Source organism: Eurytemora carolleeae, unplaced genomic scaffold, assembly GCF_000591075.1.
Source record: "Eurytemora carolleeae unplaced genomic scaffold, Eaff_2.0 scaffold363, whole genome shotgun sequence".
NCBI lineage: Eukaryota > Metazoa > Arthropoda > Copepoda > Calanoida > Temoridae > Eurytemora > Eurytemora carolleeae.
The window spans coordinates 251,878-274,601 of NW_019397289.1; the positions used below are offsets into that span (position 1 = coordinate 251,878).

Genomic DNA, 22,724 nt, shown 5'->3' on the forward strand with positions numbered 1-22,724 from the left:
ACTTAAACGCATCACGGGATTTAAAAAACTTGTTCTTTTAATGATCGGTCTTTACATGGATCATTCGTTTCACTCTTCTTCTTTTCTAAAGCTCACCATTCATAGAAATTTTGTTCCATTTTTTATTAATGATACGAATTTTTAAAGTTCGTTAACGTTTAGATCTTTAACGATTTTTGATTTAATAATAATTTGTAATTTTGTATTTTCTTCTTTATGATTTATTTGAATGTGCAAAAATACAGATAAATACTAAGAAAACCCGGTTTTTATAAAAAGCAAAAATGTAAATTTAATATTAAAGGGGGAAGATTGTTTTCAATTGAAAAACTGTTTCTTTTATCAATAAAAGTGTCAATATAAATAAATGTAATATAACGTGATATATCTATTCTATATTGTTTTCCTACAACTATAGGATTAGAACTTGTATTCCCTTCATATTTGTTTCTTTTTATACAAAGTTTTTATTAAAGTTTTACTCATTCTTCTACACTTGTAATTACAGTATAGGGATACATTGCTTACAGTACATATACAGTAATCACAAAATAATATGAAAAAATTTATGGATTTAAAATATTAGGAATCTTCCTTCGTATTTTATACTTTTTTTATTTTATTTTCGAATTTCTTTCATATCTTTTTTTGAGAAAGCCTCCCCACGTCAAACTAATGTAATTGTAAGATTGAAATCTTTCATGTTTTTATTGATAACTCTTTTATTGAGGTGATATTGAGACCGACAAAAATGTTTTAATTTCTAATATGGAACTGGACAAAATTGTTCTTCGCATGCTTGTGCTTAAAATCAAAACAAGAGCTACGAGGTCGCTAACTAGTGCCAGCGATGTCATATCAATTTTACCTTTTCATTTCGTCTAGTTTTCAGTGCGTCTATAGCAATCAATTTACAAGTGAAATTATCCCCCTCTTCCTTTGCCAATCATTACAAGGAAAGTTTTGTAATTATATGAATACCTGACAACTTTTAGTTTCCTGTAACCAGTATTATTTTAACACTAGTGTATACCACATCCATACTATACCCAGGGTTTCCTGTAACCAGTATTATTTTAACACTAGTGTACACAACATCTATACTATACCCAGGGTTTCTTGTAATCAGTATTATTTTTAAACTAGTGTACACAACATCTATACTATACCCAGGGTTTCCTGTATCCAGTATTATTTTAACACTAGTGTACACAACATCTATACTATACCCAGGGTTTCCTGTAATCAGTATTATTTTAACACTAGTGTACACAACATCTATACTATACCCAGGGTTCCCTGTAACCAGTATTATTTTAACACTAGTGTACACAACATCTATACTATACCCAGGGTTTCCTGTATCCAGTATTATTTTAACACTAGTGTATATAACATCCATACTATACCCAGGGTTTCCTGTATCCAGTATTATTTTAACACTAGTGTACACAACATCCATACTATACCCAGGGTTTCCTGTATCCAGTATTATTTTAACACTAGTGTACACAACATCCATACTAACCCCAGGGTTTCCTATATCCAGTATTATTTTAACACTAGTGTACACAACATCCATACTATACCCAGGGTTTCCTGTAACCAGTATTATTTTAACACTAGTGTACACAACATCCATACTATACCCAGGGTTTCCTGTAACCAGTATTATTTTAACACTAGTGTATACAACATCCATACTATACCCAGGGTTTCCTGTAACCATTATTATTTTAACACTAGTGTATACCACATCCATACTATACCCAGGGTTTCCTGTAACCAGTATTATTTTAACACTAGTGTATACTACATCCATACTATACCCAGGGTTTCCTGTAACCAGTATTATTTTAACACTAGTGTACACCACATCTATACTATACCCAGGGTTTCCTGTAACCAGAAGAAAATGAATCAGGATGAAGATGAAAGTGAATATGATAGTGATGGTAATTTATACAAAAATACTATATACATTGATAACCATTTAACAATGGAATAGGAAGACGACATAATAGCAATACTTAAGTGTATTTGATGGTGTTACAAAGTAAATGGTTTTACCAGACACTTATAAAATCACTAATTTGTATAATGGGTCTTTTTTACACTGGGACAATTGCTGTGTTTCGTTGTCATTGAATTTTTTTAAAGTTAAATCTTGATGCTAAAATTCGTCTTACTATTCCACAGTTTTCTGGTTGTCACTGTATATCAAAGGCGACCTTTCTATGAAAATAATGAAAGATATTGGGACAACAATTAATAAGGTGGTCGTTATAAAACTTTGAAATTCAGAAAACACTTTTTGTATTTTATTAGAGTGGTACTCCTTCTTTTAAAATTGTTTCATGCGTTGAACAGCTTTCTAGAAATAACCGTATGTTGAAGATGTTAAAAATAGTTTTTATTTCAACAGCACAAAATATACTTGAAATTATTTAAGCTCATTTTCTTATTCCAGTTTATTATGGCAACCATCGTAACTGGGCTTTTTTTGACCCGATTGATTCTATGAATTTTATAAAAGACAATTTTCAGACTCGATTTTATTTTGTTTAGAAGAAGGTTTGGAACCAAGAGAAGTTAAACCAATGTTCGAACAAGTTGTTGTTAAGAAGCTTCGTCAATGCAACAATTCTCCCAGGTTGGAGTAAATATTCATTTCGTTTTCAGTCTGTTCGTCTGATTTGGCTCAAAACAAATATTTGAATTAAATTAAGGAATTAAGTATTAGCAACAAACGTAATAATTTAGCAACAAACATAATAATTTAGCAACAAACATAATAATTTAGCAACAAACATAATAATTTAGCAACAAACATAATAATTTTTTCTTGTTATTTAGTATATTTTTGGAACACTTTTTTCATTGCTAACACAAGACAGTTGCAAACGCTAATACATAAAGACAATTTTTTTAAGCATAGTTTTTTTTAACTATTGTAATATATTCATAGATCAGTAATCATAAATGTAATCTAAAAACTGTTTAATCAAACTGAATTAACTAGCCAGGCTATATTTCTTTATACTGGGTCTAGTCAGACTAAATGCATATGCAATAATTTAGTACGTGTTGTACCGGCACAAATCAGGCAACTTTTAGAGTTTGCATAATATATCTGATCAGATCTGTAATAATACTCCATGTAGGTTTGAAGATAGGCCTGCTTGTATGGATGCCGGATTCATCTCTGTAAAGCAGGAGAAGGATAAAGATTCCGAATTTATAAGAATTAATCCTTTAAACGCTGAAACTCAGCTGGGAGTTTTTCTTATAGAACATTCAACTAATACAGGTGGGTACAATCTGGTATACACTCTGGAGTATAATTTTGGTACAATCTCGATACAATCTGGTGTTCAATCTGGGATACAATCTGGGTACAATCTTAGTACAATCTGGGGTACAATCTGCATACAATCTGGATACAATCTAGATACAATCTGGGGTACAATCCTCAAACAAACTGGGAACAATCTGGGTACAATATGATACAATCTAATGTACAAGCTGGGAACAATATGGATGCAATCTAATGTACAATCTCTGATACAATATGGGTACAATCCGGGTACAACCTAATGTGCAATCTAGGATACAATTTGGGAACAATCTGGAGTACAATCTAGGTGCAATATGGGTAAAAAATTGGAACAGTCTGGGTAAAATCTGGGTACAATCTGGATACAACCTAATGTGCAATCTGGGATACAATTTGGGCACAATCTGGGGTACAATCTAGGTAAAATATGGATACAAAATTGGTACAATCTGGGTACAAAGTTGGCACAATCTGAGTACACTCTAGGTACAATCTGGGTACATTCTGGCTACAATATGGGTACAATCTGGGTACAATCTGGAGTATACAATCTGGGTACAATCTGGGCAAAATCTGGGTACAATCTGGGTACAGTCCGGGTACAATCTTGGTACAATCTGGGCACAATCTGGGTGCAATCTGGACACAATCTGGACACAATCTGGGCACAATCTGGGAAAAATCTATATTTAATAAATTTATCTAGAGGATATTCTGTGTACCTCCTCCAGTATGAACCATAAGGAAGGAGGTTGGCCTAAAGAGGTTAATCACGAAGATAGAATGCAAACACATAGATACAAGTAAGAAATACATAGATACAAGTAAGAAATACATAGATACAAGTAAGAAATTACGTAATTTTTAATTTCAACTTGTTCCACCGGAAATGATTGTAAAAGTTAAGCTTTTTCTATCATATTCTTCTATGGTTATAAGCAATCAGTCAATGTGCTATTTTTTCATTGTATTAATTTATTTCAACTCATAATAGAACATTTTTTGATTATTATTCAAAGAATACAATACATTAGTTATGACCTATCTACACAAAAAATTATTATTCTAGAAAAAAATGTGAAAAAGACGATATGTACAAATATTCTCTGGTAAAAATGATGTTGAGGTAGGAAGAAATTGTATTTTCATATATAATTTCATATTTTTATTCAACTACAAAGCACGAGATAATACAAATAAAAAATCACAATTTACTGGTTTGTACTGTAGTTTGGAACCGCCTAACCAGAGTTGGTTGTTTTGATTGGTTGGCCCATTATAAACGAATAAGAATTGTAAATAAATAGATGGATTTACACAGTTAAGTGTACATTTTAAACAAAACAATTATGATAAATCATGAATAAGGTAAGGTATTTACCTTGTAAGGTAAGGTAAGGTATTTACCTTGTAAGGTAAGGTAAGGTATTTACCTTGTAAGGTCAGGTAAGGTATTTACCTTGTAAGGTAAGGTAAGGTATTTACCTTGAAAAATACATAAAATTAATTTTCCTTATATTTAAGAGCGGAAACTATTGTGAAGCAGAATAATTCTTTAGAGGTAAACCCATAGAAATCTGAGCTGAACACTTTAGAATGAGATATCCTTAATCCCGATTACTTAATCTGGGTATCCAATGGACACACTTTTTATTTTCTTCTTAAACCGTTCTTTCTTGGATATAGCAGAGAAAAATCAAAAACCGGTTTTTAAAATTAGAGAGTTCCTCTCGTTTCTGTATATAATCTTAAATGGCGCGCAAAATTTCAAATTTATCGGCTTCATATACGCGACTCTGATTGGTTAAATTTTATACACTTTTTAGGATACAAGTACAAGATTAGATTAGTCTCGATATTAAGAAAATGAGACGATCAAGCCTTAATCTCAATATCTACCATTCTAAAGTTTTCAGCTCTGGAAAAGCTATCATATATTTACAGGGTTGATGATAAAGATCTGAGGGTTGAATTTTTAGTATTTTGCTTTGATAACAATTTCTTTATATTTGTTGAACCAAGAATACAAAGAAAAAAAAACTGAAGGAATTACGACAGTGGTCTAAAGTCTCATCCATTGTTGTTAACCCTGTATATACAGTTCCAGAAAAAATCTCAACATTTTTAAATTTGACAAGATATAAATGCTCATTTTTTTCATGGAATAAATTGGTAAGAGAATAAACTATTAACTGTTCGAAAAAAATATATTACGTTCGATGTCATCTAAAGATAAATTAAAAAGTATTCAAGTGTCTCATTTTTCCGACCTAATCTTGACAATTTACATAATGGCACTGCAACTTTCAAAAGCGGATTTGGGGATTTAAAAAGTAGATTTTCATTTTGTTGACAAAATAATAATTGCAATATATAAGGCTGGTTTGTTTAGATGTGTGAACAATATTTTGAATACGAATCCAATGTATTCTCGGTTCAATCAACAGCTCCCGGTATAACCGGAGTTCATCTCATCAAGGATTTCAGGTATTGAAATATATATATGAGTTACGAGCTATTGAATTGAAAAAAAAAATATTTACTCATTTAGTGGAGATGAGAGATGTGTTAGTTCGATAACATGGAAGGCTGGACATGTAAGATCTCAAAAATAAAGAATAAGTCTGATTGTGTTTCAATCCAAACGTAGAATTTTTTTCTTTAAACTTTATGTTTGTTCCCATTGGCTTTCATAAACAAGCCACCCCCTCCCCCCCTTGTTATTGTATGAACTCAACCCTGCGTCATATTAACAAATTAAATACCCCTTAACCCAAGGATGGTAATAGCAAAGGATAGAAAGTTAAGTATAACAGTTTCCAGAAAATATACAGAAAAACTATGAGAATATCTGATGCATGTTCCTTGTGGTTGACGCCTATCTTTCAAGCATAAAACATTATTTTCATTTTCTGCGTCCTATCCGGCCTTATCTCATAAGTAAACTAAGTGCTAACTTATCCTTGGGTTTAATCAACCTTGATCTGCTCCTGTATCCAGGATTGCCAGATGGCAGTCTCCTTCTCTCCTTGGGAGTTCCAGGAATACAAGGAGCAATCATCAACTGAAGCTTACATCTCAGATATCAGGGTAAACTGAACCTTACATCTCAGATATCAGGGTAAACTGAACCTTACATCTCAGATATGGTAACTAAACCTTACATCTCAGATATCAGGCTAAACTTAACCCTATATCTCAGATATCAGGGTAAACTGAACCCTACATCTCAGGTATCAGGGTAAACTGAACCCTACATCTCAGATATCAGGGTAAACTGAACCTTACATCTCAGATATCAGGGTAAACTGAACCTTACATCTCAGATATCAGGGTAAACTGAACCTTAAAGCTAAGATATAAGGGTAAACTAAACCTTACATCTTAGATATCAGGGTAAACTGAACCCTACATCTCAGATATCAGGGTAAACTGAACCCTACATCTCAGATATCAGGGTAAACTAAACCTTACATCTGAGATATCAGGGTAAACTGAACCCTACATCTCAGGTATCAGGGTAAACTGAACCTTACATCTCAGATATCAGGGTAAACTGAACCCTACATCTCACATATGGTAACTAAACCTTACATCTCAGATATCAGGCTAAACTTAACCTTACATCTCAGATATCAGGGTAAACTGAACCTTACATCTCAGATATCAGGGTAAACTAAACCTTACATCTCAGATATCAGGGTAAACTAAACCTTACATCTCAGATATCAGGGTAAACTGAATCCCATATCCCAGATATCAGGGTAAACTGAACCTTACATCTTAGATATCAGGGTAAACTAAACCTTACATCTCAGATATCAGGGTAAACTTAACCCTACATCTCAGATATCAGGGTAAACTAAACCTTACATCTCAGATATCAGGTAAACTGAACCTTACATCTCAGATATCAGGGTAAACTAAACCCTACATCTCAAATATCAGGGTAAACTGAACCCTACATCTCAGATATCAGGGTAAACTGAACCCTACATATCAGATATAAGGGTAAACTGAACCCTACATCTCAGATATCAGGGTAAAATGAACCTCACATCTCAGATATCAGGGTAAACTAAACCTTACATCTCAGATATCAGGGTAAACTAAACCTTACATCTCAGATATCAGGGTAAACTGAACCTTACATCTCAGATATCAGGTTAAACTGAACCTTACAAATTGGATATCAGGGTACCTAAGCCTTACATCTCAGATATCGGGTAAATTGAACCAATTACATCTCAGATATCAGGGTAAACTAAACCTTACATCTCAGATTTCAGGGTAAACTAAACCTTACATCTCAGACATCAGGGTAAACTGAACCCTACATCACAGATATCAGGGTAAACTGAACGCTACATTCCAAATATCAGGGTAAACTGAACACTACATTCCAGATATCAGGGTAAACTGAACGCTACATCCCAGATATCAGGGTAAACTGAACCTCCATTCCAGATATCAGGATAAACTGAACACTACATTCCAGATATCAGGATAAACTGAACACTTCATTCCAGAAATCAGGGTATATTGAACCTCATGTTTTCTCAAATTCTAAATAACTCTAATGTATTAAATATTTTCTAATTATAGGATTCCTCCAAACAAATATCAACTCTAGGATCTCCAAGCCATATTACTTCTCTCATGTTCAACCCCTGTGAGGTATAGATATTGATGCTATGCTCTATTGTATTCAAGATATTAATGCTATGGTCCATTGTCTTCAAGATATTGATGCTATGCTCCATTGTCTTCAAGATATTGATGCTATGCTCCATTGTCTTCAAGATATTGATGCTATGCTCTATTGTCTTCAAGATATTGATGCTATGGTCCATAGTACTCAAGATTTTGATGCTATGGTCCATTGTCTTCAAGATATTGATGCTATGCTCCATTGTCTTCAAGATATTGATGCTATGGTCCACAGTATTCAAGATATTGATGCTATGCTCCATTGTCTCCAAGATATTGATGCTATGCTGCATTGTTTCCAATATATTGATGCTATGCTCCATTGTTTCCAAGATATTGATGCTATGCTACATTGTCTTCAAGATATTGATGGTATGCTACATTGTCTTCAAGATATTGATGCTATGCTCCTTTGTCTCCAAGATATTGACGCTATGCTCCATTGTCTCCAAGATGTTGGAGTTGCAGTGAAATCGAATATTGTAGATCTTTAGAGTAGATCTGTAGAGTAGATCTGTAGAGTAGATCTGTAGAGTAGATCTGTAGAGTAGATCTGTAAAGTAGATCTGTAGAGTAGATCTGTAGAGTAGATCTGTAGAGTAGAATTTGGCTAGTTTCTAAATATTTCTGAATATCGAAATTTATTATTGATAATTCTTTTTATGTCTGTAGGTGGACATATTAGCTGGAGGAACCCATTTCGGACAGGCCGGTATATGGGACTCTAGGATAGCAAGTAAACCTGTTCTGATTACAGGTACATGCATTAAACTGCTACATTATACTAAAGTAAATTTTATTTTAGATTAAAATCCTACATATTTTTAAGCACAACTCCTTTTGCCTGTAAAGCTCCTGACTGAAGGTTTTAAAATCCTGATATGAAGCCAAATAAATTTGCTTTCTCATTATTGAGTGATAAATAGAATAATGAGGATTTCCGAGGTCGTAAAGTTGTACTAGTATCATACCATGGGTTGGTGACCCTAGACAAGCATTAAGGAAGCAAATAAATCTGATCGATATTACATAATTGAGTATTAATCAATGAGATGAAGTTGCATTTTTGGGGTGCTTTTTGAGCCAAGAAACCTTAAAAACTTTTGTCCACTTGTTTTGTTGGTTGTTCAAGACAAGGAGAATTGAATACAAGGAGGGGGCAATAGGGTTTCCGAACACTTTGCTGTGACGTTTTTGGACTGCTGAAGAACTAGTTTTTGCGTAACAACAGTAATAAAGATTGTAAACAACAACACAAATCTGGCATCTCTGCGTTAGATGAAGATTCACCGTATACTAACTTATGTTTGTTTACATTATATCGGCTGCCTTTATTATTGTTGTTACGCAAAAACTAGTTCTTCAGCAGTCCAAAAACGTCACAGCAAAGTGGACGGAAACCCTATCGCCCCCTCCTTCTATTCAATTCTCCTTGGTTCAAGATATCTTGTATTGTTTAAAATTTAAACCTAGGTCATGAGACTAGTCATACTGAACCTGTGTACAGCACTCTATGGACGAGTCCTATGAAATCCTATTCAGAATTCATCACAGGTATTAATCATTTTCAATGTTGACATTATTTTAAGAAAGTAATTATGAGAAAGATATCGTTGTTCTCTGATTTCCTTACTTCCTTGCTAAATCTTTAATAGCACTCAGCGGCGATTATATTGACCTTTGTCGACCTTTATAAATCAATTTGTCCTAGGTTCGGGAGACGGTATGGTTAAATGGTGGGATATTCGATCCCTTTCTAAACCACTGGACACTCTTGTGATGGACCCGGAGCATGGTTCAAGAGACCAGGCTGAGAGTGTGAGCTGTATGGAGTTCGAACCATCCATCCCAATCAGGTTCATGGTCGGAACCAACCAGGGGAACGTGTACGGGTGCTTCAGGTCAATATCCAATCTTGATTTTAAGAAATTTATTATAAATTATCAAATATCTCGTCTTAAACTCTAACTTTATAATATTTTATTTGAATCCTGATAGTGTGAACCTTTAATGTTCAAAACTTTTAATATCAGTCACTTGATATCAATATCCACTGGAGGTTTAATATCAATCACTTGATATCAATATCCACTGTAGGTTTAATATCAGTCACTTGACATCAATATCCACTGGAGGTTTAATATCAATCACTTGATATCAATATCCACTGTAGGTTTAATATCAGTCACTTGATATCAATATCCACTGTAGGTTTAATCTCTTAATATCAGTTATCCCTTCAGGGTACAATTACGCTGCGTATATAAAAAAAGGTTAAATTAATCTGCAGATTAACAAAAGATCGAGATCAAGCATTGAGCTAGATATCTGCAATACAAGAGTTACCATCTCAGTGTTGCATAGATATAAATATTAAAAAATAAGAGTTTGAGGCGAGTAATTAATTCCTGTGTCTTTAGAAAAGGTGAAGGAATTGAGAAGATTGTTAATTCCTATTCTGCTCACTCTGGTCCAGTCTACTCTATACATAGAAACCCAACCTATCCTAAGGTAAAGGTCCAGTCTACTCAATACATAGAAACCCAACCTATCCTAAGGTAGGTCCAGTGTACTCAATACATAGAAACCCAACCTATCCTAAGGTAGGTCCCTGGTCCAGTCTACTCTATACATAGAAACCCAACCTATCCTAAGGTAGGTCCAGTCTACTCAATACATAGAAACCCAACCTATCCTAAGGTAGGTCCAGTGTACTCAATACATAGAAACCCAACCTATCCTAAGGTAGGTCCCTGGTCCAGTCTACTCTATACATAGAAACCCAACCTATCCTAAGGTAGGTCCAGTCTAATCAATACAAGAAACCCAACCTATCCTAAGGTAGGTCCCTGGTCCAGTCTACTCTATACATAGAAACCCAACCTATCCTAAGGTAGGTCCAGTCTAATCAATACGTAGAAACCCAACCTATCCTAAGGTAGGTCCAGTCTACTCTATACATAGAAACCCAACCTATCCTAAGGTATAGGTCCAGTCTACTCAATACATAGAAACCCAAACTATCCTAAGGTAGGTCCAGTCTAATCAATACATAGAAACCCAACCTATCCTAAGGTAGGTCCAGTCTACTCTATACATAGAAACCCAACCTATCCTAAGGTATAGTTCCAGTCTACTCTATACATAGAAATCCAACCTATCCTAAGGTAGGTCCAGTCTACTCTATACATAGAAACCCAACGTATCCTAAGGTAGGTTCAGACTACTCTAGACATAGAAACCCAACCTATCCTAAGGTATAGTTCCAGTCTTCTTACTCTTTACATAGAAATCCAACATATTATAAGGTCGGTCCAGTCTACTCTGAGTTTATAATCCCTATATCTTTGAAACCCAATATGCTAGACCTTAGGTATTTCAAATTATGAATTCTATTGACTCTGTGGCAAAAGCTCAGATCCTTTTTCTTACAAGGTAAAATCTAATGCACATCTTTGCACGTCCTCCGTTTTGTCATTTTCGCAAATGATTATAGTCTAGCAATCTTGCTCAAATTTGGCAACTGTAGATTTTTTGTCACCGAACGTCAAATCATGCCAAAAACCACATCTTATACAGCATGGTTGGTTTGGAAAAGATTTTTAAAAAATTTGTTTTTATTTTTAGATATTTTTAACAGTTGGTGACTGGAGAACGAACATTTTATGCGAGGATATTCAGGTTTGTGCGAGGATATACAGGTTTGTGCGAGGATATTCAGGTTTTTGCGAGGATATTCAGATTTGTGCGAGGATATTCAGGTTTGTGCAAGGATATTCAGGTTTGTGCGAGGATATACAGGTTTGTGCGAGGATATTCAGGTCTGTGCGAGGATATTCAGGTTTGTGCGAGGATATACAGGTTTGTGCGAGGATATTCAGGTTTTTGCGAGGATATTTAGGTTTATGCGAGGATATTCAGGTTTGTGCAAGGATATTCAGGTTTGTGCGAGGATATACAGGTTTGTGCGAGGATATTCAGGTTTTTGCGAGGATATTCAGGTTTGTGCGAGGATATTCAGGTTTGTGCGAGGATATTCAGGTTTGTGCGAGGATATACAGGTTTGTGCGAGGATAGGTTTGTGCGAGGATATTCAGGTTTGTGCGAGGATATACAGGTTTACACATTGATACATTTTATTAATAGAATAGAATTTTACTTTCTAGCCATTTAATAAATCATTAAAACGTAGTAAAGGAATTAAGGCGATTCTACAAACTCATATTTTCTAATCCTTGCATCTTTGCAACCTGATGGAGTAAAATGATGATATTTTAACTGAGATTATTTGATCCAACATAATACATAGTTGAAATATCAATTGTTTACGACATTGGATTGCAGAGATATAGGGATTAGAAAATCAAAGTTTGTGGCAAAGACTCAATTCCTTTTAGAAGAAAAAAAAAGTGTATTTAAATTTTCATGGCACAGTTTTTTTTTTAAAGATTTTTTTGCATGATAATGTTTTAGGAAAGTATAATACGAACAAGATGGGCTCCAGACCTTCTCACATGTGGAAAGTAAGATAAAATATCAAAATACATATTTTTCAAAAACTTTTTAATATTTTTTAAGATGGTCAGTTAGCTGTCCCAGCGTTTACTATGTTGGAAGAAACGATGGTGTTCTTGAGGAAACATTGAACTATAACATTTTTTTGTTTTTATTTATCAATATTTAGTATTAAAGGAACTGTAAGCGTAATTTAAAATGACCCTCCATGCAAAGATGGTAATGCCTGATTTACAACGGTACTCTTCAAACCTTAATCTAAAATATGTGGAAGATATTTTCTCGATTGCTTCTTTTTAATAAATAATTTAAAGAAACAAAAATATTTAATTCATACTTGATCAGACAAAGCATTTAAGGATATCGGGCATTGGCATCTTTGCATCGAGGGTAACTTGAAATTATGCTGACAGTCCCTTTAAAGGAACTGTAGGTATGATTTCATGTGATCTTGAAATGAATGTATGAAATATGGCTTTGAGGGTAACCATGTCCTTCATCTTTTTGTAGTTTACTTTTCCCGATATCTTTCTTATTTTATTCAATTTCTGTTCCAATTTCTGCTTGTTTCTCTTGATTAGTTTTTACAAGAAGAAGTTGTTTACAATGTAAAGTTTACAGATCTGGGATATTATGTACTCACAAAGATCTCCTATCATCTCACATAAGGTACTGCATTCTTCTTCTAAATATTTAAATATCCTCAAATTCTAATTATCTAATCTTCGCAACCTGATGATGGTGTGAACCTTTGAAATTTCAAACTTTGACTAATTGATCAAGCAAATATAATTTATTTATGATATAAGGATTAAAAGTTTACAGTTTAAGGCGAGTAATCAGACCTTTGTTTATTTGAAAAATTTTAAATGAGATATCTTTATTCATCAAGCTGAAATTGATTTTTTTCAAATATGGTTAACGTGACCTGCACATGTATGCTTTAGAGACAGTGTAGGAAATTAAAAGAATTGAACAATTTTAATTAAAAGATCTTTCTTGGTGTTACTCAGATAGATGTTTATAGAGTACAGTTGGGAATCAGACATGCCTTTTTTTCTAAATAAGAGTTCCTTGAAATTACGTCTACTGTTCCTCTAACTTAGAATACATTTTAATTAATGTCATTTAATGTCTGAAATAATGCATCGATTTAACGACTGAATTAAATGTTTTCTTAAATGTCAATCCATAGAAAGTTGAAACTAAACAGTTGCAAATTATCTAATTAAAGCGGACATTTAATTGCTGTAATAAATTATCAGAAGATTTAACCTCCCCCCCCCCCCACACACCTCCATCATCAGATAAAAATACCTTGTTCAGATTTAAAATTTTAGTTTATTTATTGAGAAATGGATATATTGCTACCCATCAAGAGTACTTTTATTTTTTGCATCATCAGCTGGTCCAGACCAAAAAAGGATACCATGTGTATAATCCTATTCGGAAATAAAGAATATATTTGTTTACATTATGTGAGAAGGGCCTTTTATTCGTAAAATTGCGAATTGAAGAACTGTACAGTACGTCTTGTACAAATTGTACAAAATGAAGAATGTACAGAAATTCATGTACAAACTGCAGCAAGCGGGGTAGTGTACTGCAAATCAAGTACAAACTGTACAATGTGAGGAACCGTATAGTAATCAATGAACAAACTGTACAAGGTGAGGAATTGTACATTGTACAGCAATTCTTGTACAAACTTTACAAGGTGAGGAACTGTACTGTTATTAATGTACAACCTGAAAAAGGTAAGGAGCTACACAGTAATTCATGTACAATCCGTACAAGGTGAGAAAGTGTACAGACACTCATGTACAAACTGTTTAAGGTGAGAAATTTTACAGTACTTCATATTCAACCTGTACAAGGTGACTAACTGTACAGATATTCATGTATAATCTGTATACAAGATGAAAAATTGTACAGTAATTCACGTACTAACTGTACCAGATGAGTTATTGTACAGTTTTTTATTTACAATCTGGACTAGGGGAGATACTGTACAGAAATTCATGTACAAATTGTACAAGGTGAAGAACTATACAGTACACAGTACTTTATGTACAAACTGTACTGAAATTCATGTACAAACTGTAGAATGTGAGGAATTGTATAGTAGTTCATCTAAAAACTTGACAAGTAGAATAACTGTACAGTTGTTCATGAGCAAATTGTAAAAGGTGAGAAAATGTACAGTAATTCATGTACAAACTTTACAAGGTGAGAAACTGTAGAGTGATTCATTTACAAACTGTACAGGTAAGAAACTGTACAGTAATTCATGTAAAAACTGTACAAGGTGAGAAACTGTACAATAATTCTTGTACAAACTGTAAAAGGTGAGAAACTGTACAGTTTTTATGTACAAATTGTACAAGGTGAAGAACTACAAAGAACACAGTACTTTATTTACAAACTGTACCGAAATTCATGTAAAAATTTGACAAGTTGAAAAACTGTACAGTTATTTATGTACAAACTGCACGATGTGAGGAATTGTACAGTAATTCATATACAAACTTGACAAGTTTAAAAACTGTACAGTTGTTCATGTACAAACTGTACAAGGTGAGGAACTGTACAGTAATTAAAGTACAATTTTTACAAGGTGAAAAACTGTACAGTTGTTCATGTACAAACTGTACAAAGTTAGGAACTGTACATTACTTCATGTAAAAACTGTACAAGGTGAGGTGTACAGTAATTTATGTACAAACTTTTCAAGGTTGGGAACTGAACAGTATTCTTATTCAACCTGTACAATGTGAGAAACTGTATCGTAATTTATGTGCAAATTGTACAAGGTGAGGAACTGTACAGAACTTCATGTAAAAACTGCAACTGAACTGTACAGTATTTCATGCACAAGGTGAGACATTGTGCTGTACGAGTGTTAGCTCCGCATCCTGCCGGTCAAATCTTAGCGGTCGGAGCCGACGATGGGACTGTTACAGTTTTCAGGTAAATAACTGATTTCTACAAATGTATTTCTTAAAAATGTCCAGCTTTTTGTCAAATCCATCACAGAGTTTCTTAATAATTCAACTCAATAAATAATAAATGAAGGTATAACTTGCCACAAGCTCTATTTTTCTTATCCCAATATCTTTGCCATCTGAATGCAAACCTTTGACATTTCAAATTTCAAGAATTTATAGTTTTAAATATCAAAGGTATACGACGTCAGGCTGAAAAAACAAAAGGATTGAAAAATTGGAATTAGTGGAATTTTTTTTTTTTTTTAAACAGAAAAGTTGAAGTGTTTGTTTAGACCAAACGAAGAACTTGAACAGTGCACAAAATCAGAGAAGCTAGCAGCAGGTTCTAACAAAAATAAGTTTAACAGAAATATAATCTGCATTTTTTGCTTTTTCGTTTTTTTACCAATTTAATTGAGTTTGTTTAAGGCATCATGTTTGATCGAGAATCCAAGCGTGAGCGTATTATCGAAAAAACTCTGAGAGAGAAAAGGTTTAGAAATATAATTATTTTAATATTGACAACATCTTGAATCTACTCTAGACTGTTTTAGGTACCAAGAGAAGCAGGAATTAATGAGAAAAGCTAAAAACAAGGAAACGGATTTAGAAAATTCTGATCATTTTTACAGATCTCAGATTGTCGAGAAAAGTGAAGATCAAATTCTCAGGTTTGCTTTTGCCTGTTTTTATTTCTTGATTTTAAGTTTTTTTGCTGATTAATGACATGCTACTTTTTTGACCTGAAGTTAGTTTAAGTGTTTTTGCTGATTAATGACATGCTACTTTCTTGGCCTGAAGTTAGTTTAAGTGTTTTTGCTGATTAATGACATGCTACTTTCTTGATCTGAAGTTAGTTTAAGCCAACTACGAAAGTACTGCATTCAGCCTTAAGACCGTGTCCATTTTGAAATGTCACAACACCTTAACCCTTAGGTTTTACCTTTTATACTTTTTAGTAGCTTTAGACATAATAGGCAAATCCTTATTATTGTTTGAGTGAGAGCTGAACTATTTGGTGCAGTGTGAAGTATGTGAAAGGGACCGTAAGAGTAATTTCTTGTGATTATTCATTCAAAGATGGTTGCAGTGTGAAGATACAGAGTGTCCCACGAAACATGACAATAGGAAGACGACTTGAAAGTCGTCTTTGGTATTTGAATTTATTTGTGACATTTAGTCTTCTATCTACTTTAACATGTATGATTCTTGAAACAATTATCACATAATTCTCCTAGCCCTGGCATTTCCAAAAAGTGGTCTGCGTTTTTTGTGCTTTCAATATTACCGGAGATATAAAGAGTTTGGTTCAGATTTCAATTTTGTTAAATAAAAGCAAAATTGTCGAAATCTGAACGAAATTCTTCATATCTCGGGCAATATTGAAAGCACAAAAAAGGCAGACCACATTTTGGAAATGGCAGGACAAGGGAAATTTTGTGATTATTATCTCTAGAAATTTACTTCTAAAATTAGATTGATAAATAAACGCAGCAAATTATATCAATAATCAAGACGATATTCAAGTCGTCCTGCATACTGTCATGTTTCGTGGGACACCCTGTATGTTAAAGGGACAGTGTGCGTAATTTCTAGTGATTATTCATGCAAACATGGCTCCAGTGTACGCTTCACAACGGTACCCTTAAACTTTTTCTGATTAAATATTAATTAGATATCAATGTTTATAATCTTGAAAACTGATTATTTTCAATTGTGGTTTCTCTATACAAAAGTGACTTTTGCATTTTTACTGGAGAAAAACATCCAGAAGTTAACACTTTTAAACCTTCATCATCAGATATATGTTTGAAACTAGGCTTACACCCACTTTAAATTGAGTTGTTTAGGGAAACAGAGAAGGTTTATTTTGAGAAGGTTAACAAGCTCAAGGTAACAAAATATAAACAAGCACTTTTTAATCAACAAAATTCCAAGCAATGTTATAAGGAAGAACCATAGTTAATTTCAAAACGATGTTCTTTCTTTTTTTTATTTCTTCAGCAGTGTGATTTTATTTGTAAAAATCCGAATTGGTTAAAAGTGTTCTCTATCTTTAGAATTCACAACTTCAAAGTAGGAAATATATTTTGATGTTTTTCTACATCATCATCAGTCCTAAAGGACAGAATTGATGTTTTTCTACATCATCATCAGTCTTATAGGACAGAATTGATGTTTTTCTACATCATCATCAGTCCTATAGGACAGAATTGATGTTTTTCTACATCATCACCAGTCCTATAGGACAGAATTGATGTTTTTCTACATCATCATCAGTCCTATAGGACAGAATTGATGTTTTTCTACATCATCACTAGTCCTATAGGACAGAATTGATGTTTTTCTACATCATCATGAGTTTGCCAAAATACAGGAGGAGACAAAACAAAAATATAAAAGCACTGTGATCTAAAATATGCACATTTCAGGAGTTTGCCAAAATACAGGAGGAGATATAACAAAAATATAAAAGCACTGTGATCTAAAATATGCACATTTCAGGAGTTTGCCAAAATACAGGAGGAGACAAAACAAAAATATAAAAGCCCTGTGATCTAAAATATGCACATTATATTTTTAAGGAGTTTGCCAAAATGTAGCTACTACAAGCGTTATACTGCTTTAGATTATTTAATCTAACAGAATTCATAGTTTCCATCATCTAAGGTGTACAACATTGGGTTGCAAAAATATGGGGATGAGAAAATTAGAGTTTTTGGCAAAGACTCAACTCCTTTGAATAGGATACACATAATAAAGAAAAAAAAGTAATGAGAGAAGAAAAGTTTAGATCGTGTTTAAACAAATCCCAACCCTAGAAGAAAATCTATTGATTTTTTGGTGTCGTATCGTTTGCACTAATGATTGATCGGACTAACGTACATTCGCACTAACGTTCATTGGGACTAACGTTTTATTTGAGGGTTAGGTTAGGCTAGGACAATTTCTGGGCCGAGCGCTGCGGCTATGACAGGCTAGGGGGCCGAGTGCCGCGGCTAGGACAGGCTAGCTGCGGCAACAAGTTTTACTGATCAGCTGACTTTAGTGCAAAAGTACGTTAGTTCAATCGGACATTAGTGCAAACGATATAGCATCGATTATACAGTATAAAAAAAATTTCACGAGAATGAAGAATAAGAAGAGGTCCTATACAACAGGAAAACAGAATAATGATATCCAAGGACAGAATTAAATGAATTGGAGAGGTCACTGAACTACTTGTAGCCGGGGTAAATCCAGAATTAGCGTTTTAAACTTCGTGAATCTTTAGCTTTGAACCGGTGATACCGGATTTGAACCGGTGTAGGTAATTCAGCTCAAATTCATTAAATTCGGTACATGGAAGAGACAAGAAACAAACGCCCTGTGATTTAAATGTGCACATTATATACTACTTTAAAATATTCATATCCAAAGCTACAGAAGTATAATCCATGAAGACATGTGCACTGTGCAGATCATTTTGGAAGGTTGGGAGAAAGAAGTGGGAAGGATTCCAAAAAGATAAAAATAAAAAAGATACCTGAGAACAATTGATTAAAATATATTGAAGACTGTACTCTACATCTTTATATCTGTAATGATTTGCCCCATACTGTATATGTATCCTGTATCCTGTATATGTATGTAATAAGTTGAGTAGAACACGTGCAGACACGTGTTCGTTTGTAAACAAACTCAAATTGGAAGATATTATGGGTGATTAGTAGTAGTAATACAGGAGGAGACAAAACAAAAATATCTCAGGGGGGGGGGGAGTTATGAAACATGAATAGTTGACCGACAAATCTGATCTTGAAGGGTGCAGGGGGTTGAGAATATAAGAGATTTAAAAAAAAGTGCAATTAGCAAAACTAACGAAAAGACTAGAAAGTAAGATTAGAACAATAAAAACAATATAAATGTAGAAAAACAAAAAATGCTTTAATTTTTTTCCTTTTTGAAAGTAAGTAATGAGGTTGCATCAAACATTTAAATTTTTAAATCTTTTCTTTTTTGTTCAAAAAAAATGTTTTCCTTCAAAAATTTGTAAATTTTTGTTTTCTTGATTCAGTATATTTTAGCATTAATTTCTGCATTCAAGCTTTAAGAAATTATTTTACAAGTTTTCTATGTTTTTAGAATGCCGGGAAAGCCTTCTTTTCCTCAGCTTATACATGATCGATTGCTAATATATTTTTTGTAAAATTTATTTATTGGTAAAAATAAACTTTTAACTTTTGATTTTTTCAATGTTTCGAAATGATAAGTACTTTTTTAAAAAATGTTACAGTATATACATTATTTTAAAATTTTGGGAACCTTGTACTATCTTTATAATAAAGGTCTTATTCATCTACTGGTGATTGCCGTAAAGCATGAAACATTATGTATAGAAAAATCATGAAATATATTTTAATTTGAAGCTGATTCTTTAAATAATAAAGCTCTTATATATATATTAGCTTTACCTGGCCAAACGGCTGGACCAAATGGACTGAAAAGGATTACCCACAGGTACATTGGAGGTGATATAGACCAAGTGCGGGTAAACAGAGAGAGAATTAATGTGCACAAAAATATACACCTATATGGCAATGCCGGGCACAACATAGTTACGGACACCCTGTATTTTATTAAAATAATCTGGGACACCCTGTATTTCATAGCAATATTCTGTGTCACCCTGTATTTTATAATAATAATCTGGGACTCCCTGTATTTTATAATAATAATCTGGGACTCCCTGTATTTTATAACAATAATCTGAGACACCCTGTATTTTATTAAAATAATCTGGTACACCCTGTATTTCACGGCAATATTCTGTGTCACCCTTTATTTTAAAACAATAATTTGAGACTCCCTGTATTTTATTACAATAATCTGGGACACCCTGTATTTTATTACAATATTCTGTGTCACCCTGTATTTTATAACAATAATCTGGGACACCCTGTATTTTATTACAATATTCTGTATAACCCTGTTTTTTTATGACAATAATCTGGGACACCCTGTATTTTATTGCAATTATCTGGAACACCCTGTATTTTATTGCTGTGTTATTATTGTCGACTTTCTTCTTTTAGAATTTAAAACTCGTAAAGATAATTCGGGTCAAAATTCCGAATGAGTTAACTATGAAATAAATTCAGCTCTAAATTGCGATTTTGCCAAATTTTTGCGACACTAAATTACATTTTGCATCGATAAAAAACTCGAACCTATTGATTCCCAAATATCCGGGTTATTGAAAGATTTAAAGGGTCAGGTGGAAAATTTTAACTTTTCTTGAATTCTTGAATTCTAATCTATTCAAGGAATGTTTTAAGCTGCAAGGAATTCTGTATTTCGTGTTTTTTTTTGGTAATCTGTATTTTGTGTTCTGTAGTCTGTATTCTTAATCTGCTTTCTGAGATCTGTATTCTGTATTATATATTTTGATATGGTAAATGAAACTAAGAAAGATCATAAAATACAAATAAGAGAAAATAAAAGAAAAAGGGAAAAGGTTAGTTAAAAAAAAAATTTTGAAGAAAATAAATGACAATGATATTGATTTTTAGATACCGTGAACTTCTGATAACTGTGTACAATATAATGTGTACAATCTCTATTGTGTACAATCTCTATTGTGTACAATCTCTATTGTGTACAATCTCTATTGTGTACAATCTCTATTGTGTACAATCTCTATTGTGTACAATCTCTTTTGTGTACAATCTCTATTGTGTACAATCTCTATTGTGTACAATTTCTATTGTGTACCACAGTTTCATTTTATACTATTTACTGTGAATGTGAACTGTAAACGGTACTGTAAATGTAATTATTAATCAATGTAATTATTCAAAGTTTACTGCATCCTAAAGGGTATCGGAGAATGAAACGCTAGAGTTTCCTTTTTGGGGGGGGGGGGGCTTAACATTTGTGTAGATTTACATTAAGAAAACAGTATAGAAATATAAATGAAATCTAATCATACAAAAAAATATTTCCCAACAAAAATATTAAGATTTCTACAAAATTTCCTCACCCATTCGTGAAACCCGGTTTGCGAAACTGGATTTCATAACGATAACCTGTCTTAAGTTTTGGGCTCTGTAAACTGTGTAATGTATTACAGTGTACTGTGAAGGCCAGACATTTGTGAAAGTAAAAACTTCAAGAACAGTAATGCATAAAATCCTGTCGGAACTATATACGCCAAAGTCTGGAACAAATTTTTTAAAAATTGATGAAATTCTATCTTTTTTATGATTTACAAAAAATGTTATGCTTATAATTATGTAATTTAATGTCTGGATGTGCCAGGTTTAGGGGGGTGTCTCTCAACAAGGTTTCAGGTATCATGAGCCTAGGGTTTGGGACAGGTGAACCCTAGTATTCATGTTGATAAACATGAACATCATATACACATGCTTACATATACTCATATCAAACAAGGAAATACAACACGAGATTTTGGAATAAAATAATTCTGGAGATAACTTTTAAAAAGCAAAATCTGGATAAGATGCATGATGAAGAAAAAAGCAAAAGCAAAAGTGATTGAAGAATTTTTATTGCTTCTAGCTAAAATATTAAAGAAAAACTTAAGAAGAAAAGAATAAGGAAAAAGCTCTAAAACACATTTATAGTTTAAGTATCAGTAAATATTTCCATTTACTGTTATAGCGCCAATATAAGGATTTATCTCTAATTGGATAAATGTTACCGCAATGCAATTTCTATTGGTTCAAAATAGACACTAAACACATGGCTGAGCCCTGATTGGATCAGATGCTAATGGGCTCGGCATACTATTTTATTCATTAATATAGTATTATTATTATTTATTATAAGAATTAGTAGTAGTAATACAGGAGGAGACAAAACAAAAATATAAAAGCACTGTGATCTAAAATATGCACATTTCAGGAGTTTGCCAAAATACAGGAGGAGATATAACAAAAATATAAAAGCACTGTGATCTAAAATATGCACATTTCAGGAGTTTGCCAAAATACAGGAGGAGATATAACAAAAATATAAAAGCACTGTGATCTAAAATATGCACATTTCAGGAGTTTGCCAAAATACAGGAGGAGACAAAACAAAAATATAAAAGCCCTGTGATCTAAAATATGCACATTATATATTTCAGGAGTTTGCCAAAATACAGGAGGAGACAAAACAAAAATATAAAA

At 33.1% G+C, this 22,724-nt stretch overlaps 2 protein-coding genes across 2 annotated transcripts; both read left to right on the top strand.

The window, feature by feature from the left end:
* The first annotated feature begins 1,411 nt into the window (after positions 1-1,411).
* On the top strand, positions 1,412-13,174 carry LOC111713290 (dynein intermediate chain 3, ciliary). Its single transcript, XM_023488126.1, has 18 exons — positions 1,412-1,955; positions 2,569-2,653; positions 3,165-3,310; positions 4,044-4,140; positions 4,407-4,463; positions 4,862-4,898; positions 5,730-5,824; positions 5,889-5,934; positions 6,338-6,427; positions 7,943-8,014; positions 8,720-8,804; positions 9,521-9,601; positions 9,759-9,948; positions 10,468-10,558; positions 11,675-11,728; positions 12,521-12,570; positions 12,626-12,709; positions 13,144-13,174. Exons 1-18 carry the CDS (start codon positions 1,916-1,918, stop codon positions 13,172-13,174), a joined length of 1,431 nt encoding a protein of 476 aa, XP_023343894.1. The 5' UTR covers positions 1,412-1,915.
* A 6-nt stretch (positions 13,175-13,180) lies between these two features.
* LOC111713297 (dynein, 70 kDa intermediate chain, flagellar outer arm-like) lies at positions 13,181-19,722 on the top strand. Its single transcript, XM_023488134.1, has 7 exons — positions 13,181-13,231; positions 15,441-15,532; positions 15,843-15,892; positions 15,979-16,042; positions 16,104-16,220; positions 17,400-17,442; positions 19,675-19,722. Exons 1-7 carry the CDS (start codon positions 13,196-13,198, stop codon positions 19,711-19,713), a joined length of 441 nt encoding a protein of 146 aa, XP_023343902.1. The 5' UTR covers positions 13,181-13,195; the 3' UTR covers positions 19,714-19,722.
* The last annotated feature ends 3,002 nt before the right edge of the window (positions 19,723-22,724 follow it).

What these genes read in the sequence shown, in the direction of transcription:
- LOC111713297 (XM_023488134.1), top strand. Translation starts at nt 13,196, where the DNA reads ATGTACTCACAAAGATCTCCTATCATCTCACATAAG. An exon ending in CTCCTATCATCTCACATAAG is followed by an intron (nt 13,232 to 15,440) that starts GTACTGCATTCT and finishes TTCATGCACAAG; the next exon opens with GTGAGACATTGTGCTGTACG. An exon ending in AGTGAAGATCAAATTCTCAG is followed by an intron (nt 16,221 to 17,399) that starts GTTTGCTTTTGC and finishes TGAGTTGTTTAG; the next exon opens with GGAAACAGAGAAGGTTTATT.
- LOC111713290 (XM_023488126.1), top strand. Translation starts at nt 1,916, where the DNA reads ATGAATCAGGATGAAGATGAAAGTGAATATGATAGTGATG. An exon ending in CTATTCAGAATTCATCACAG is followed by an intron (nt 9,602 to 9,758) that starts GTATTAATCATT and finishes AATTTGTCCTAG; the next exon opens with GTTCGGGAGACGGTATGGTT. An exon ending in TTGAACTATAACATTTTTTT is followed by an intron (nt 12,710 to 13,143) that starts GTTTTTATTTAT and finishes TCTCTTGATTAG; the next exon opens with TTTTTACAAGAAGAAGTTGT.